This window comes from Lepidochelys kempii, chromosome 1 (assembly GCF_965140265.1).
Source record: "Lepidochelys kempii isolate rLepKem1 chromosome 1, rLepKem1.hap2, whole genome shotgun sequence".
In the NCBI taxonomy this organism is placed as follows: domain Eukaryota; kingdom Metazoa; phylum Chordata; order Testudines; family Cheloniidae; genus Lepidochelys; species Lepidochelys kempii.
In genome coordinates this window covers 265240789-265259353 of record NC_133256.1, presented here as the reverse complement: position 1 = coordinate 265259353, position 18565 = coordinate 265240789, and the positions used below count along the sequence as shown (strand labels likewise).

Below are 18565 nucleotides of genomic sequence, written 5' to 3'. Positions count from 1 at the left end.
TTTTATTCACTGCATCTATATGAAATAGGCGCTTTGGTCTTTTATTTTGTATACATATATATTAATTCAAAGGTACTTTCTTTAATTTTATTCTCTGGTGGTTATTTTGTAATTGTTAGGTAGTTAGCTATTCAGAATCTTTTTTATTTATTTTGTTGTTTGTACTACAGATTAGTGTTAAGTACTTGGTAAAAATAGGATGGTGAGGAAGTGACTGCACATGCCTGGGAAATTTGCTCTAGAAATTTGGCTTTTATTCCTGGCTTTTCCACAGACTTCCATGGGAATCTAGGAAGTCATTTAACCCTTGCCTCAGCTTTCCTTCTATAAAATGTGGATAATATTTACATCCCTCACAGAAGTTCATTAATGGTATAAATCACCCTCAGATCCTCGGATGGAAGGCATTATAGTAGTGAAAAATATTATAAGCCAACAATGAAATATTACACATATCATCAGACTGTACCAGTGATAAGGTAAGAGAATAGTGGTGATTTACCTGTTCTTGCGGAAGGTACTCTTGCTATTTCTAATGAACAAGGTTTCTTCGTAACTGCTATGTCCATGAAATCACAAAGGTTGTTTTCATTTTCTGAAGGATGAGCATCAAGAGAACCAGAAGGTACTACTTCCAGTGTATAGCTCCTTTTCTTTCGGTAAGACTCCTGAAAAGTAGAAATGCAACTACATGATAAAAATAGCCTTGGTGGATGCAGTAAAACTGTAAAAGAGAAAATGGTCCAATAACTCTGTCAAAAACAGAACTTAAAATTCAACAGTTTAAATAGATCACTTCCTATTGAAACCCTAAATTTAGTGACTAGAAGGGGTTACCTATAGTCTATCATAAATAAATTTCACTGTTGAATATTACATTTTTAAAATTATTTGTGAAGATTGTGTATGGATTTCTTTAACTCTTCATTTGACATATGGCAAGTACTCTAATGCAGTTGCTTTTATTGTACCATTTTTGTTAAGTTCTGATTCAGGTATATATCCTGATCAGGTTTTAAAAGTGTATTTTGTGAAAGAAACAGAATTATATAGAGTTAATAAATGGAATTTCTTTGTTTTCACGGATTTTGTGAGTCTGTTCATACTATACATATAACACATGGATAACCTGATCTATTGTTTGATGGCAGAACCCAGAAGAGGTTAGTTTCCTTTGAATATCCTGAATGACTAGTGTTATGGGCACTAGGGCTCTCTTTGGATATTCTTTTACGTGTGTGTTTTTTTGTGAATAGAAACAATTAGAAGTGGATACTTACTAGTTGTGATTTCCTGAGAAATAAGAGGCATCCCTTGATATCTACAGGCTCAATTCAAATCCCCCTGAAGTCAATAAAAAGACTCCTATTGGACTTCAAGTGGAGTTAAACTGTGCCTTAAATAAATATTTAAATATTAGCGGTGTATTCTAGGAGTATGAGCTCCCTACATTTACTAATGCTGGAAAGAAGCAAACAGATAGAAGATATGACATGTTCACTCTGCCAAAACATGAGATTGGTTTCAGTATTCAAAACCACTAAATTAAGTAGAGCTTGGCTGGTTCAGAACATGAGTGAAAATAGTCTGGTACAGGAATTTCTCTAATTTCGTGGTTGCAATCCAGCAAAATATGATAAAGCATTTAAGGACAATCTCTCACGGGAACACAGTGTTTGGTTATTCTGTGTCACCAATATGGATGCATGTAGAAATCAGACACTATGTAAATCTGATAGGACAAGAAACTATGCAACGGGCCAGAAAACACTAGTGTTCATAAGAGTCACACATAAGTAAAGTACTTCCCAGAAAACAATGTAAGAATGTGCCACCCAGAGGAGTTCATGGCATATCAATTTCCCCATAGACTAAAAAATATTTCATCCAGCCCAAGGCAAACAGATGGCTGTAAATAACCAGACCATTTCTGCTGTGGAAGATTTGTGCATTCATTGGCCCTTTAAACTACTAGAACCTTCTGCAGTTTTTTCCTCTATTCAGTTATGCCTGATACATATGGAAGTTCAAAAGCAGATAATTCTGAACCTACTGGGAGGCAGAGACTCTGGCAGCAGCGTCATGGCAAGAGCAGCATGAGTACCCTCATAGCCGCTTCATGATTCCACATACTAACATTAGCAGAACCAAATTTCAGTGAACTGTTTGTTGAAACAGGAGAAGGGGGGTGTGGATTTAGAAAGAGGAGATGACTATTGAAAGACATGTATAAAGAAGAAGCTGGAAGAAAAGCAACATCATGGAAAATGGTGGATTAAACAACTGAATATAGTAAATGGTTTTCAGAGAAAATAAAAATATAAATTTGTAATAAATAGAATATATGCAAAAGAATAAACAGGCTAGCATAAATAATTAAAGATTAACAATTTCCATTGAGAAACAAAAGCAAATAGGGTTCTAAATAAAATTTAGAAAAGGAAACAATGAACGGGGAGGGAAAAAAAAACTGTTACATCTTTTACCTTTCCATCCTTTGTCTGTATGTTTGTCTATTCAGAATGTAGGCTCTGTGGGACAGCATCCTTGTTTATATTTCTGTATAGTGCCTAATGCACTTTAGGGCACTGTATAAATAAAGAGTTGGGCAAGTTTTGCATTTGGGCCTCCTGCATTGTTAAGTATGATTTTTTTTAACTCAAAATGGTCTCATTCCCCAGATGAAGAATGTACAAAATGGTGCATTTGATACAAATCCTGCAAAGATTTACACATGGGCTTAGCTTTAAACATGGTAAAATGTCCATTTGAGGACAATGGGATTATTCACAGTGAGAAAAATATAGCACATAGACAAGTCTTTGCAGGATTGGTGCCTTCGAGTTGGCTCACACAGAACCCTGTATTTTGCACAAGGGTCTGAGAAGAGTTACAAAGGAATCTTAGAAAACTGCGTGACTGGGCAACAAAATGACAGATGAAATTCAATGTTGATAAATGCAAAGTAATGCACATTGGAAAACATAATCCCAACATTACATATAAAATGAGTTGGCCAAATTAGCTGTTACCACTCATGAAAGAGACCTTGGAGTCACTGTGGATAGTTCTCTGAAAACATCCACTCAAAGTGCAGTGGCAGTCAAAAAAGCTAACAGAATCTTGGGAATCATTAGGAAAGGGATAGATAAGACGACAGAAAATATCACATTGCCTCTATATAAATCCATGGTATACCCACATCTTGAATATTGTGTGTAGATATGGTCGCTCCATCTCAAAAAAAGGTATATTGGAATTGGAAAAGGTACAGAAAAAGGAAACAAAAATGATTAGGGGTAGGGAACAGCTTCTGTTTGAGGAGAGATAATAAGACTGGAACTTTTCAGCTTGGGGAAAAGATGACTAAGGGGGGATATGATTGAGGTCTATAAAATCATGACTGGTGTGAAGAAAGTAAATAAGGAAGTGTTATTTATGCCTGCTCATAACACAAGAACTAGGGGTCACCAAACGAAAATAAGCAGCAGGTTTCAAACAAACAAAAGGAAGTATTTATTCACACAATGCACAGTCACCCTGTGGAACTCTTTGTCAGAGGATGTTGTGAAGGTCAGGACTATAACAGGGTTAAAAAAAGAACTAGATATATTTATGGAGGATAGGTCCATTAATGGCTATTAGCCAAGATAGGCAGGGATGGTGTCCCTAGCCTCTGTTTGCCATAGACTGAGAGTGGGCATCAGGGGGTGGATCACTTGGTAACTGCCTGTTCTGTTCATTCCTTCTGGGACACCTGGCATTGGCTGCTGTCGGAAGACAGGATACTGGTCTACATGGATCTTTGGTCTGACCCAGTATGGCCGTTCTTATAGAAATGATAGCACTGTACTAGTAAAGTGTTTGCTTTCTTTCATTCAGAATAAAAGCAGAATACCTCTTCTATCTATGCTAACTCCCATCCTAATAGATTATTCTTGTTTGTTTTGTGTAGATGAAATTAATGAATGGACAGAAGAGAAGAAATCTTTCAAATTAGTGTAGGGATGCAAACAACATGGTTTCTTCTGAATTTAGAAATAACAGTTGTCCTGACTTTCAGATGAAGCTTGTACTCTATCTCCCCTCCCACACAGGGATGTACAGTCCTCAGACACAACCAAGCCCATGTGGTTCCACTTTATTTGAAGGGTGGAGATTTTGAGAGCCCATTCCAAGGGTGCGCATCCCCTGGCACTCTGTTCCACAGAGGTTCCCTACAAGTAGTCTCACAAGGGAACTTGAAGGAGGAGGAGGAGGTTAGTGTGGATGGTTCTGACGCATTGCAAATCCAGTGGCTACAGCTCCTTCACAGAGGGTTTTTAGATGCTGCAACTCCATAGCAAAGGAAAGGATTTCTTCCCATGACCTCTGGGGAAGGATTTGCCCCTTTGTGCTTATGACTGTATTTTACAATGACAGATAGCACAAATTTATTTTCCATGGCAACCAAATACAATAGCAGAGCTCAATTTAGCCCTTGTACATGACATCTTCTGCTGGCATAATACAGGGTGCAGGGCTCATGGTGATGGCAAATCTGCCTAGACTGGATTATAACTCAAGCTACCTGGGGGCCCACAGGCACCAACACTGTTTGTCTGGAGAGTGGCCATGCCTAAGGTGCTCAGGGATGCCCAAGATGTACATTTCCAGTTTGCAAATTCTGCTTTCAGGACAAATGTGCGCAACTCATGTTGCAAGATTGCTATAAAGTGCCAGGCAAAAATTGTTAAAGGTAATAGGGTTACTAGTGAAGTTGGTGGAAGCTGAGTTACAAACAAGCAAACTCCCCCTAATATTCTAATAGTTCAAATAATGCCAATAAAATGGCCAGTGTAAGTTACATATGCCAAAGGCAAAAATTCATCTTTAACCAATATCCAAAGACATCTGGAACAGTATCAGATAAGCAATTTACTCAAAAAATTAAGCCTCAACTCAATAAAGAATATGTAGATAAAAAGGCAAATATAAAATTGACCTCTTGTTTCAGCAGAAAGTAATGGGAAGACTTCCTGGTTGGTGTAATATGTTCCTTTCTGTATGTGCCAAAGTCCATTCTTGAATTGCATATTTACGTACAATTTAAATAGCTAGATGTTAGCAAATCACATAAAATTGTTTTCAAGTCTCAGGCACCAAGCAATTTAATCCTCGCTTATTTCTAAAATGGAAAGCTGTGTGTAGTAAGCTTAAGTACTGGGAGCTTTTGTTTCCCTTTTCCCCACCCCAATCCCCCATGCAATTTTAGCGTGTGGTAAGTCCACACTGGACTCACATGCCTCCTAAATGTACAAATGCACATAATAAATCCCATTAAAATTATAGTTGCATTACTATTGAGTAATCTTTAATACACAGAATCAAAATCTCACTTGTATTTGGATTTAATTTTAACCAGTTAGAGATGATTCAATCCTGAATGTCTATAAACTAATCCGAAATGTCAGAGCTGTCTAGGATTTGATAGAAAAGCTATATACATAACTGCATATCAGCTATTTAGTAGCTAACTGTTGTCAGAATTAGTTCTAATTTGGAATAAGAACTTCATAAAGTTTTAAAGTAAGCTATGTGAGCTGGCAATATGTTGTAGTTAGTAGTGTAGTAGAGAGGATGAACATTATAAACAACATAATTGGAAAAATATTGCAACCAGTGGGAAAAGCATTAGCAACAGTGCAGTGCAACAGGTGAAGCAAACATATTTGGCCTTTGCTGCTCCTAATCATGACAGTAGTGTGCTGAGTTGCATTTGCTGTAAGATTGCCAGGGGCACACCAGTCCCCCTGATTGGAAGACCTCCAGACAATTTGCACGGTTCTGAGCATCAACTGATTAGCTGTTTCATTTTTTTCAACTACACGATTTAAGTGTCATATCTAGGCCAAGAGCGCAAGATGGGTGGAGAGCAGAAACAGGAAAAAAAGATTGAGATATGTGGGAAAAGATTCCTAGACAGAAATAAAAAACAAACGCTAGGAAGCCATGAAGAAGGCAAAAGTCTATCTAATTTACATCACTATAGGCTATTGAAAAAAATAACAGAACAATGAAATATTACATTAAGGGAATCTCTCAATTGGAAAATTATGGCCCAAATTCTGGTCTTGTGAATAACAATGCTCAATAAGATCATATCAACATACAAACCAAACCTCTGTTGCTCTTGACACTGTAGGGCACAAATCTGGTCTTCCCTTGCGTTCCAAGGCTCCATCTTCTCCTGATTCTCCTGCTTCAACTAGGGATTAAAGATATTGTGGCTTAGATGCAGACACATTTTAAAGGCTGACTGTAAAGAAGGCATACTTGTAAGCTGGTTGAGTTAAAGGCTAGGCTGCCTGCTATACTTTATCTTGATTAGGTTAGCATGTGCTAAAGCACAACTTTCCTGATCTGGACTAGACATTTAAAAGATGCTTATGGCAGGGTGGACTAGGTCTGGAGGCTGCTGGCGTGACCAATAAGGGGCCAGAAGGGCCAGATAAAAGGCAAGGAGCAGAACAAAACCTTCAGTTGCTGTGTGGAGCTCGATGAGGGAGGAACAAGTGCCTGGCTGGCTAGATGAGTAGTAGGACTGCAGATAGCTCACTTCAGAGAGCTCACCAGACAGAACTGAGCCCAGCAAAGGCTACCAAAGACTAGATGCCTGGTTGGCTGGATAGAATAGCAGCAGAGCCATCAAAAGGTCAGTGCAGGCAGGCTGAGCCTGGGGGATTGAGCACAAAACCTGGCCAGATCAGAGGAGGGTACCAAGATGGGCCTGGCTGGGTGTCTGAAGAAGGCAGTGCCTCTAGGAAGAAGCCCAAGAGCTACAGCCCCATAACAGGGCCATGATAAGAATTCAGGACTGTATATTCTAGAAGGGGAGACAGCGTGTGCGGCTCAGCTGGATGGCTGAGCTGCCGAAGATCAGCCAAGAGAACTGGTGGCCGGGGGCGGTCCTTGCAAGAGGCAGGTGCCAACCTGATGTAAAACCAAAAACTGGCTCACACCTAACTGAAAGAAAGGGAGCCATCCACGAGAGGTGGGTGCCCCCCCCCCAGTGAAAAGAACTGTGTTTGCAAGCACTATCTCCCAGAGAAAAGGGGGCATGCACAAGAGATGGGTGCTGACCCCATTATAGTGGTAGAGAGAGCTAGATAACACTGCACCTTTAAATCCTAGACAAAAAAAGGTGTTAGTATGTCCTTTGGTGGATCCACCTCACCTCTCCATCCTCTTGGTGTCTCCAAGGGACTCAATCCTTGGCTCCTCCTTCCCCTTTTATACCTTCTGTCTTGGTGATCTCATCCATTCACGTAATTTCAGCTATCATCTTGATCATGATTCACAAATCTACCATTTTACTTTTGACCTGTCTACCATCCAAACATGCATTTCATCCAATCTCTTCAGCATCTCTTCTTAAAATTAACATGGTCAAAACCCTACTCACTCCATTCTCTGTCACTATTGACATCTTCCTTATCATTCAGGATAATAACCTAGAGTCATCTTTCTTTCCTCCCAATTCCTGTACATCTAAATCTTGCCACTTCATCTTCCATACAATCTTCTGAAATCCAACCTTTTCTGTCCACACTTCAAAAACCACTTCAGGACACTATTTCCAAGCCTTATTATGGCATCCTTTCTGGCCTCCTTCATACCCACATAACTTCCTATAATCTATACAAAAGTACACCTGCCAAGAAAACCTTTCATAACTATAGATCTAAACACAGCACCTCTTCTCTTTGAATGCCTTCCCTTTGAATACCTTTGAATGCCTTTTCGTTACTGTTTCCAGTTCATGCTTCTTGTTCCACTTTCCAGACCCTCTACAACTATACCCCTCACAGTTAGAATATACTCAGATAATATACTTATCCACTTATCTCTTATCATGTTGGCCCTATGCCCGTACACTCTGGCAATTGAGTCTGGCATCATTGATAGTTTCTCCACATATACCACCGACACCTTTGTGCTTTCTTGCATACTGCCCTTATGGAAGGAACTACCTCCCTGAACTGATCTATAAAGCTAGTACCCTACCTCCTCTATTCAAGTTACTGCATGCCAGTCACTTTATTTGACTAGACCTGAGAATGGAAATCCACTAGAGTAAATTCAAAGCATGGTACACAAAATGTTTATCTCTAACTGCCCTTATTTTCCTCCCTCCCCCATTTTGCTTCTTTAAGGCTCAATTGTCTGTATTCACTCTAATGTCAATTTATCATATTATGATGCCATTTTCAGGAGTACTACCTCAAAGTATATGCACTATATTTAGGTTACAGATCTTACAGATCTTCAACACATAATCATTGCGAGTGGTAACATCTTCCAGATGTTCTTGGACATGTGTGAAAATTATCTCATCTTTCTGGTTCACCTGTTGCTTCTATTTGTGTGAGCCAGTGGGCTCAAAACTTAAAATTACACCAATGGGAAGGCTGACTGTATGACCTTCTGCTTAGTTTTAAAGAGACAAATCACTGCTGCAGTTGTACTCACTTATATAAATTTGGCTCAAGAACCGAAAGTCAGAAGCAACTATGGTTCAAATCCAGCCTGAGCTACTGTCTCAGTTTGAACTTAGACACTGCACTTAATACTTCTTTTACGAATACTGTTGACAAACTGGAGAAAAGGGAAGCTCATTGAAAGTCTATTCTCTTGTCACATGAGATGAGTAGACCTTGCTGAAATCAACTGGAGTTACTTACACCTGTGAGGGAAGAATAGGACTGCAGATGTCTGATCTTGACATTACTGTGTAAGTAAATTATCTTCAGTGCTTTAGGGAAAAAACCCTAAAGACAGTGATGTCCTAATAGGCTTAATTTCAATTTTATTGGGAACTGCTGAGGTGTCAGGAGACCAGAATCACAGTCTTTGGTTCACATGGATTAACAAAAGGTTAGTGGTCAATTAGTGGTTAAATCATTTTGATTTAACTAAGGGGCCCTCAACTTTACATGCATCACTGAAAGCTGCTTAAACAGTATTGCAGGACGTGATGTGCAGCAACTTGCTGCACATCTGGATAGTCAGTTCAATACAAACAAAACACAATAATTATGGAGGTAGTATTGCCAGGCAATTTTCAGCTAAGTGAGAGGCTTCCCACTGGATATAGTGGGCCTTAGGCATCTTCTTGGATCTGTGTGTGATAACTGTTGACCAGTGAAAAGTGAGTTTTTGCCATGTCTGTATATAGTGCTTTCAGGGCTTCAAAGCATTTTACAAATATTTACTAATTCACACCTCTCCAGCTATTTCTTACTTAACCACATTATTTCCTATTCTGAATATAGGAAAAATTAAAAATACTGCATCCATAGTAAATGTTTTTAAAATGGAAACCACTGTGGAGAAGTACATGTCATTACCCCTATTTTACACAAATGGAATTTCAAACGCAGAAATTAAGGCACATATCTCCAGACATGGCCACAATTACTGAGATTCCCAATGAAGGATGAGTGCACTCAGGACTTCTGAAAATCAGGCTCTAGCTGTTTAAAAATGGGCACCCAAAAACTGAGGTATCCAGGATTAAACACCACCTTTGAGTCACATCGAGGCTCAATTTTTCAATCATCAGTCAGTGGTTGGAGAAGGGAATTAGAACTCAGGAGTTCCTGTTTGTTCCATGAAGCTGAATCCATAATATCACAAAAATATTATTTCCCACTTGCATGTTGACAAAAATCTCATTGTCAGATATGAGATAATATAACATAACAACAGATGTTTATATTATCCATCTACTTCATTTATGGAAAAAAGCAATCCAGTTTTATTTCTCTCTGCTACTAGTGCAGACAGTTTTGTACACCAATACGGATTCAGAAATATGTTTGGTTTTCACCTAGCACATCAAATGTATAACACTATTTAAAAATTCACTAGCTATTTCTTGGAGTGCCAATAGAACTCATTTTAAATAGACTGAATAACCTGCCTTTAGTGAAATGACACTAGAAAACATATATAGTCTAAATATCCTGTCATAGAAACAAAAATCTATGTTTATATTAAAGAGATATTGTCAAGATTGGTCCTTAAAAGTTGTCTAAAATCATACATACCATGTCAGCTTTGTTTTAGTTCTTGGACATGTGTGAAAATTATCTTATCTTTCTGGTTCACCTGTTGCTTTTTTGACAGTACAAAATGGTGTAGAAAGACAAAATTGTTAATAAATCCATTAAAAACATTATTTTTAATAGTATATTCCAGGAGTGAATTTTTTTCACTTAACTCTATGGTAACAGATTAGCCACTGCGAAGATGAGACATTAAACATGGCAGCTCTTGTTTTGGAGGGATGATACTATAAATATTATCAGGAGGTAAAATATTTTAAAATGTCATTTTAGGACAGCTTCACTTGACAATAGTCTGTAGAAAACACTTCCAGGGCAAATTAAACACATAAAAATGCAAATAGCAATGTTATACAACTCAGGTAATATCCTCAAAGTAGGAAATTTGGAGTTAAGACTTCATTATTCCATATTTGTCATGCCTTTGTGCTTAGTTGTTCAGTGCAAACTGTATTCTCTTGCATTCTTTATGGGCACATAATTCCCATTTTAATAATATGAATTTTACATGCTTCTGGGCTGCAGAATTAGGATCATGGGCAAGGTCAAGTGCTCTCAAAAAGTGACCTTAAAAACAAAAACCACCACCAACTGTGGAGAGTTAAGGAGTCTCTAGTCTGAACTGACATTAAGAAAGACTTTTCATTTGCGGGCAAGCTTTTTATACTTTCTGTCTCCTATCCTATAGAAGTCAAGCCAGTTGAAGCCTCTTTAGTCTCTTATGGAACATGGGAAATAGTAAAATCAGGAATCACTGCCAGGAAAGTAATAGCAGACATACTGCCTTTCTAAAAATGTGGTGTTAAAACTCATTCACAATTTCTACATAATGTTAATTCACATAAGTATGTCATGAGTCACCATATAATATCTTATTTATAATTTATGGACTCTAAATTTATGAACACTTTCAACTCCTTCTAGATTAGGCGTTGAAGGCCATAGCATACTCTGTCATCTGAAAACTAACTAGTCAAACATGTGCATAAGTCTCTATTTTGATATATGACTTTAATGTAATTAAATGTTGCCTCCATATTTTACATATGGTGGCTCAGGACACCAGAGATGATATGCCTTGAACAGGTTCTGTTCAGGCATGGGGTAGTAGACGCTTCTCTCTGTCTGGTTAGTGTCTACTGTGTCTCTCACAATGTAAGTCTATATACATCCTGAGCCACCAGCTAACCAAAACTGCAAAATCTACAGAAAGGAACACACACAACAGGAGCATGTCTGTTTGTAAGGATCCTGGGTCTGTGGAGCTTGGGACAGCTGACATCCCCCCATTGCCTCTGGGAGGCCATGCAGAACTACTCCCAAGGAGCACTCTGGAGATTAGGTGCTGCAGAAAGTACCACCCAAAAGGTGCCAGAGCAACAGCCCCCTCTGGCACTCTGATTGGCCATGCTTACTATTTAACACTGGCAAGGCAACCATGCAGATGTCTAGCCTGCTGATGCTCCAGGACTTGCCTCACTCTCTCATCTTTGATCTCTAACTTGAGCCTAACTTTGATCCTGACTCTTATCTCCTGACTCCAGCTTAGTAGCTATTTCTGATCTTTGGTTTCCAACCTCAGCCTGACTGATCCTGACTTTTCCCTACTGATTTCAGCTATCACAACTCCTCTGACCCCTGCTAACCAACCACTGCCTCATGATTACCCCTTGACTCCATGGCACCAGCCCAGCAGTAACCACTTGGCCTGACTGCCTATGACTCGGTCCCTTACAGCAGTTTATGAATAAAGATCATGGCACTGTTTTGATATAACTGGGGTTACAAAGAAACATACAATATCTTTTACCTAGGGCAGAAGCTGGCAGAGCATTTTGTCCCATGACAAATGGATCATAGACAGACATTGCTGAAAAATGCTGGAAGGACTTTGGGGTGAGCTTTGCATGACATGACAGTATCTAGTTAAATAAGAAAATGGTTACCTACCTTTCCATAACTGTTTTTAATTAAAGATATGTTGCACGTCAAAATAAATGCCAGCTGCACGCTTATAAAGCTAATAGCCAAATTCTGTTTTAGATCTAGAAGATAGTTCAGCACAAGATCCTGGGGTGCCCACTCTGGAGATACACCTTTCCTATGAGACTAAATGGAGAAGTAATTCCACTTAGCTAGTTAATTGTTTCTAGATTAGGGTTATCTGCTTATCAGAAGCATATTTTGGACATCCTTAAAGCAGGACTTCTCAAAGGGTGTCAGCCATGAACCATACCCACTATGAGATGGATAACTCAGAGGCTATGATGAAGCAGGCGCCCATGGTCCTGGGAGATTATGTCTGTATCCAACAGAAGGGGCAGAGGAGGCTCAATCAACAAATCTAGTAGGGTCTATAAGGATGAGGAGTGCATGGTCTTGTTTTATTTTGAATATGACTCTGGGAAGTAAAAGAATTGGAGGGAAGATATACAGGATGGAATTCTTCTAGGATAGGAGAAAAGCGTCTGTCAAGTGATCCTGGGCCGAACCCTCCCCAGGAACAGAACTGATGGTCCTTTCTGTTGGTTCTTGTTGCAAAAAGATCCACTTTGGAAGTCCCCCGTAATTGGAAGATGAACCTGGCCACGTCTGGACATAATGACCAATTGTGTTGATTGAAGAAGGATCCGCTAACCTGATCCATTAACATGTTCTGTTTCCTCAGAAAGTAAGCAGCTTTGTGATGAATTAAGTGGGTGATACGAAAATCACAGAGGCAGACTGCCTCCTGGCAGAGTTGGTCTGACTGTTATCCTCCTTGTCTGTTTATGTAAAACATGGTCACTGAATTATCTGTCAGAATCAACAGATTTTTTTCACCACTATGTGCGGGAGGAAGGCCAAGCAGGCTATCTGTACCACTGTTAACTCCTTCATACTTGTGAGATTCTAGATCTTGAGTTGACCAAAGGAGTCTCAAGAGTGAGACTCCTGAGCCTGGAATAACCCCATATGAGCTCTCTAACACAGAGAAGATGTGTCCATGACTAGCATGAAGGTTGGTAGCACGGGGAGAAAGGGAGCCCCAACAGAAACTTTCAAAGGGTCCATCCACCAATCTAGGGATGACAAGACTAGTGAGAGTGATCCCTGAAGAGGGATAGGGAAGGGAGTAGAAATGAACTGGGTGCCATACGCCTGTTCCACCATGCTTAAGACCCACTGGTCTGACGTTATGTGGGCCCAAGCACTTATCCCACTTCATAAGTGATTGGTACATAAAAGATGGGGAACAGATGGAATTTAGATAAGCTGGTATGCTGTCCTCAACTGTCCCGTAAAAATGATTGTTTGGAACAGGTAGCTGGATGGGATTAGTCTACAGATGCTGAAGAGGAGGACTGTAGATATCGCCTCCTGTAGGCCCTTCCTTTTTTTCTTGTTGGAACTTGGGCTCAGGGAATAAAACTCTGGTGTCTGTATGGCTGCTGTGAATGAAACTGATTTATTTTAATCTCTGGGGGATTCAAAAGGATTTGAGTGTCACCCTGGAATCTTTGAGGCTATGAATCTTGTCATCAGTTTTCTCTGAATACAGAGAGATAATTTTTAAATGGAAGTTTTAGATAGTCTGTTGGACCTCTTGGGGTAGCTCAAATGACTGCAACCATGAATACCTTCTCATAGTAATGGCTGATGCCATTGTTTGAGCAGCCAAATCTGCACTATCCAAACTATCTAGAAGGTCAGTCCTGGTGACCAGCTTGCCCTCCTCAGCCATTACTGAAAAATTGTGTCTACAGTCATCTGATAATTGGTCTATGAATATTTTTAAATGTTCTGACATTCCAGGGTGCAATCCAGACCAGTGAGGGGTTGCGTCACCACCTGCCCTGCAACCTGGAGTACCTCACAATGCTTTGCTGCTGTAGCTCCCAACCTGGGCCCCCTCACAAACAGCCAGACAGCATGTAGGTCACACCCGGAGTGTCTGTGTATAGCTGCAGCCTGCCAGCAGCACTCCAGTCACACTTTGGCTTCCACAGCCTTAGTTAACACTTGCAGGGTGACTCCAACACACTCCCAGTCCTGAATTTCCCCCCAAAATGTGTGTTCTTCACTATCCTGGAAAATTCAATATTTTAGATCTGTTGCCCCTGTAAGGGAACAATATCTAACAATTTGCTATTTTAAATGGAGTTACCCAAACAATTCAGTTTGAATGCAGCAGTGGATTAATTTGATTAAAGAATTAAACAAGTTTATTTAACAACAGAGAGACATTTTAAGTGAGTACAAGTAAAAGGCAGAAATGGTTACAAGATAAAAAGATAAAAGTGCTTTCTAGTGCTAAAACTTAAACTAGACTTGGTTCAAGACAAAATTCTTACCACATGCTCTCAGCAACTGGGCTGCCAAATTTCAGGTCAGGATCTCTCCCAAAGTCAGATGTCTGCCTCCTTTGTCTTCTTAGGTGAGAGAGAGAGAGAGAGAAGGCTTCCTGAAAAATAAAACTTGCAGCCAAACAGATCCAGCCTCTTCAAATCTTTGCTTTTTGGCGTGGAAACTTCTTGTCCCAATCTTTCCCGCTTATTGGTGGCTGCCACCACAAGAGAATCCAGGCAAGGGGGTTAGAATAAAAATGTTCATATCCCTTAGAGGGGACAAAGTACTACTTCTCAGCTTGTTTTGCTGTGGAGGTTGAGGCAGGGAGGTGGGTGTCTGCCAAAAAGCCTTGACCAGCTCCATGATAATTTCATTAATTAGCAGAGCCACCTTAGCTAGAGTTGCCGACACCAGGATGTCCACCAACCTGAAAGAGATTTTGTACACCACTTCTGCTTAAATGTCAAGTGCAGAGGTCATTCTTTTAAAAAGATCTTGAATGGCTCTGAAGTCCTCCAGTTGTGGTAAATGACTTGACGGCTCAATAACCTCATCTGGTGATGAGAACACAACAGGCATCTGAAGTGGTGTCTGGTCCATAACTTGCAGTGGAGAGGCTGTCTGAGTGAGTTCTGGATGCTCAGTACCAGTCTCAGTAGCGGGCACAAGAGAATGTTGCTCTCAGTGATCAGTACTGGTCTCCGCACTGGTTATTGGGGGATGGTGCTCTCGGTGCTGGTGTCTCCAGTGTGCCCGCCACAGCTGTGTCCAAGACGATTGAAGGGGAATCCCTACAGTGACCACAATGGCCACTGATATGGACTTAGGATTCATCCTCATCTGGGCCATTGATCTTTAGCAGGAGGCCAGTGTTGACATTGCTGCATGGCCCATGGGCCTTGACTTTGATTGTGGGGTATGTGCCATGTCCTGGACTGGATACAGAGAATCTCATCTCTGTCTGAGGAGAACTCAGATGCTTCTGAGAGAGGAGGGCCCAATTCAGATGGGACTGGTGAATGGTTCATGTACCCTGGAAAGGCGGTACTAAAGAAATCATGGGAGGTTTTCCTTTCAACAAGACAGACTTCAGCAGAGGTTTGGGAAGTAGTACCACAGGATCTTGGTGTGGTGAGGTATCTGCCACAGGCATCAGCATCAACACTGGTTGGAGGCCTTAAGTTGCTGGTGATAGTGGTACCGAGAGGATAAGCAAGTCTATTGCAGCTGCATATGCCTCTGGAATGTTTGGGATCTGCACTGTCTGCTGGCTCCATAAATGTCTTTAAGGGATGAAATGGGTTTGGCACCTGCCTCTTTTGCATGCCCCCCTTTTCTCTGGCTGATATACCTCCAATCACAGTTCTTTTCACGGGGGGAGGAGGCACCCACCTCTCATGGACGGCCCCCTTTCTCTCAGTTAGGTGTGAGTCTGATTTTCTTTTTTGGTCTTACATCAGGATGGCACCTGCTGCTTGTAACCACACACCACCACCTCCTGGCCACTGGTTCTCTTGGCTGATCTTTGGCAGCTCAGCCCTCTGGCCAAGCCGCACATGTTGTCCTCCCTTCCGGGGTATGTAATCCAAATTCTTTCTCAGGGGGCTGTAGCTCTAAGGCTTCTTCCCCGTGGCACTGCCTTCTTCAACCATTCAGCCGGGGCCCATCTTGGTAGCCTCAGCTGGTGTCCTTTTCAGCAGGTCTCCTTGGGCTTAGTCTGCAACCAGACCAGCAGAGCCCATCTTGGTATCCTAACCTGGTCTGTCCAAGTCCTGGGTTCAGTCCCCCTGGGCTTCAGCCTGCCTGCACTGACCTTCTGCGGGTCTTGCTGCTCTTCCAGCCAGCCAGGCACCTGGTCTTCAGCAGCCTTCTCTGGGCTTCAGTCCTGTCCACAGTGAGCTCTCCACAGTGAGCTGTCCATGGTACCGCTGCTCTTTCAGCCAGCCAGTTACCCAGTCTTCACTCCTCTAGCTCCATCAGCCCCTCTGATTGGCCACTCTTTTGCAGCCACTCTAGGCTTCCTGGAGGACTTCTCACTGCTCCATTTTGGGACAGTGTGGTGCAGGGCCATGAGGCTTCCAGCAGGGGGCCTCTGGACCTAGTCCACCCTGCCACAAGGGGGCAGCTTTGACAGACCTGACACAGGCTCCAGAGGCAGCCATTCCCTCTTGGTAGGTGATAAGCATTCTAGGGATAGCCTCTCTCCAAACACTTCATGGAGTCCCTACCTCTGGCTTGCTTTGCTATAGATACACAAGAGCAAGAAGTGGAACCCAAGGAAGGCCTGAGTCTTTTCTTTGGTAGCAGAGAACGAAATCAAGGAGAAGTAGACATCTCCAGTGGGGCGTTCCATACAATTGGGGCACTCTCCCCTTGTGACAACTTCAATGGGGGTCGAAGTGCTGCTTTCATAAGCAAGCACTTAATGCTTACTGCCCTATATGTTTTTGAGCTGGGCTTGAAACCTTTACAGATGGGACCTTTGTCACTGATGTGGGGTTCTCCTAAACATTCACCTAAGCCGGTATCAAGTGGAGTACCCCAAGGGTCGGTCCTGGGGCCGATTTTGTTCAATATCTTCATAAATGATCTGGAGGATGGTGTGGATTGCACTCTCAGCAAATTTGCGGATGATACTAAACTGGGAGGAGTGGTAGATACGCTGGAGGGGAGGAATAGGATACAGAAGGACCTAGACAAATTGGAGGATTGGGCCAAAAGAAATCTGATGAGGTTCAATAAGGATAAGTGCAGGATCCTGCACTTAGGACGGAAGAACCCAATGCACAGCTACAGACTAGGGACCGAATGGCTAGGCAGCAGTTCTGCGGAAAAGGACCTAGGGGTGACAGTGGACGAGAAGCTGGATATGAGTCAGCAGTGTGCCCTTGTTGCCAAGAAGGCCAATGGCATTTTGGGATGTATAAGTAGGGGCATAGCAAGCAGATCGAGGGACGTGATCGTTCCCCTCTATTCGACATTGGTGAGGCCTCATCTGGAGTACTGTGTCCAGTTTTGCGCCCCACACTTCAAGAAAGATGTGGATAAATTGGAGAGAGTCCAGCGAAGGGCAACAAAAATGATTAGGGGACTCGAACACATGAGTTATGAGGAGAGGCTGAGGGAGCTGGGATTGTTTAGCCTGCAGAAGAGAAGAATGAGGGGGGATTTGACAGCTGCTTTCAACTACCTGAAAGGGGGTTCCAAAGAGGATGGCTCTAGACTGTTCTCAATGGTAGCAGATGACAGAACGAGGAGTAATGGTCTCAAGTTGCAGTGGGGAAGGTTTAGATTGGATATTAGGAAAAACTTTTTCACTAAGAGGGTGGTGAAACACTGGAATGCGTTACCTAGGGAGGTGGTAGAATCTCCTTCCTTAGAGGTTTTTAAGGTCAGGCTTGTCAAAGCCCTGGCTGGGATGATTTAACTGGGAATTGGTCCTGCTTCGAGCAGGGGGTTGGACTAGATGACCTTCTGGGGTCCCTTCCAACCCTGATATTCTATGATTCTATGATTTCAGGCAGGTTGGGTGCGGGTCACTGACCAGCATAGGTTTTGTGCAGGTCCAACCGCAATTAAATGCCAGCAAGAAAGTCATACTAGTACTGGTCCCAAAAGAGGAAAAAAATGGTCAAAAAGAGACCAACCCCCTCCACAGAAACATAGCTTTAATTTTAGTCAGTTTAGACTGTTTTAACTATAACTAACAAATTACTAATTTACAAACATATACAAAGAGGAGAGGAAAGTACCTGAATTAATCAAATCTGGAATCGCTCCAACTGCCATCACTGGTGGTAAGAAGAAATGGAGGGGGATCAGGGGTGACTGCATTTTCTTACACCAGCATGCAGTGGCATGTGGCAACAGAGGGCACTCAAGCCACCACTGAAGGGCAAAATCTCCAGGGTCTGTGCACAGGGCACACACACACCTACAGTGGAACAGACATGTGCAATCACTCATAGTAGCAGCCTAGGTTCTAAAATACACGTTATGATTTTTACAGGTAGCCATTTGTTTCCAATATTTCTACTTTCTATCATTTGAATCTCTCCTCTTCGTTAAACAAACATTGGCTTATTGTCACTGCAACATATCCACATGCTGTGTGTTAAACAGAGCGG

The 18565-nt window shown here is 41.6% G+C and overlaps 1 protein-coding gene across 12 annotated transcripts in view; it reads right to left on the bottom strand.

The window, feature by feature from the left end:
• ANKS1B (ankyrin repeat and sterile alpha motif domain containing 1B) overlaps positions 1-18565 on the bottom strand; it is a 746995-nt gene that overhangs the window by 508048 nt on the left and 220382 nt on the right. For all 12 annotated transcript variants that reach the window (XM_073327431.1, XM_073327436.1, XM_073327427.1 and 9 more), the window contains one exon: positions 503-668. In XM_073327431.1, the coding sequence (XP_073183532.1) occupies positions 503-668 (166 nt within the window). The remainder of the gene's footprint in view (positions 1-502; positions 669-18565) is intronic.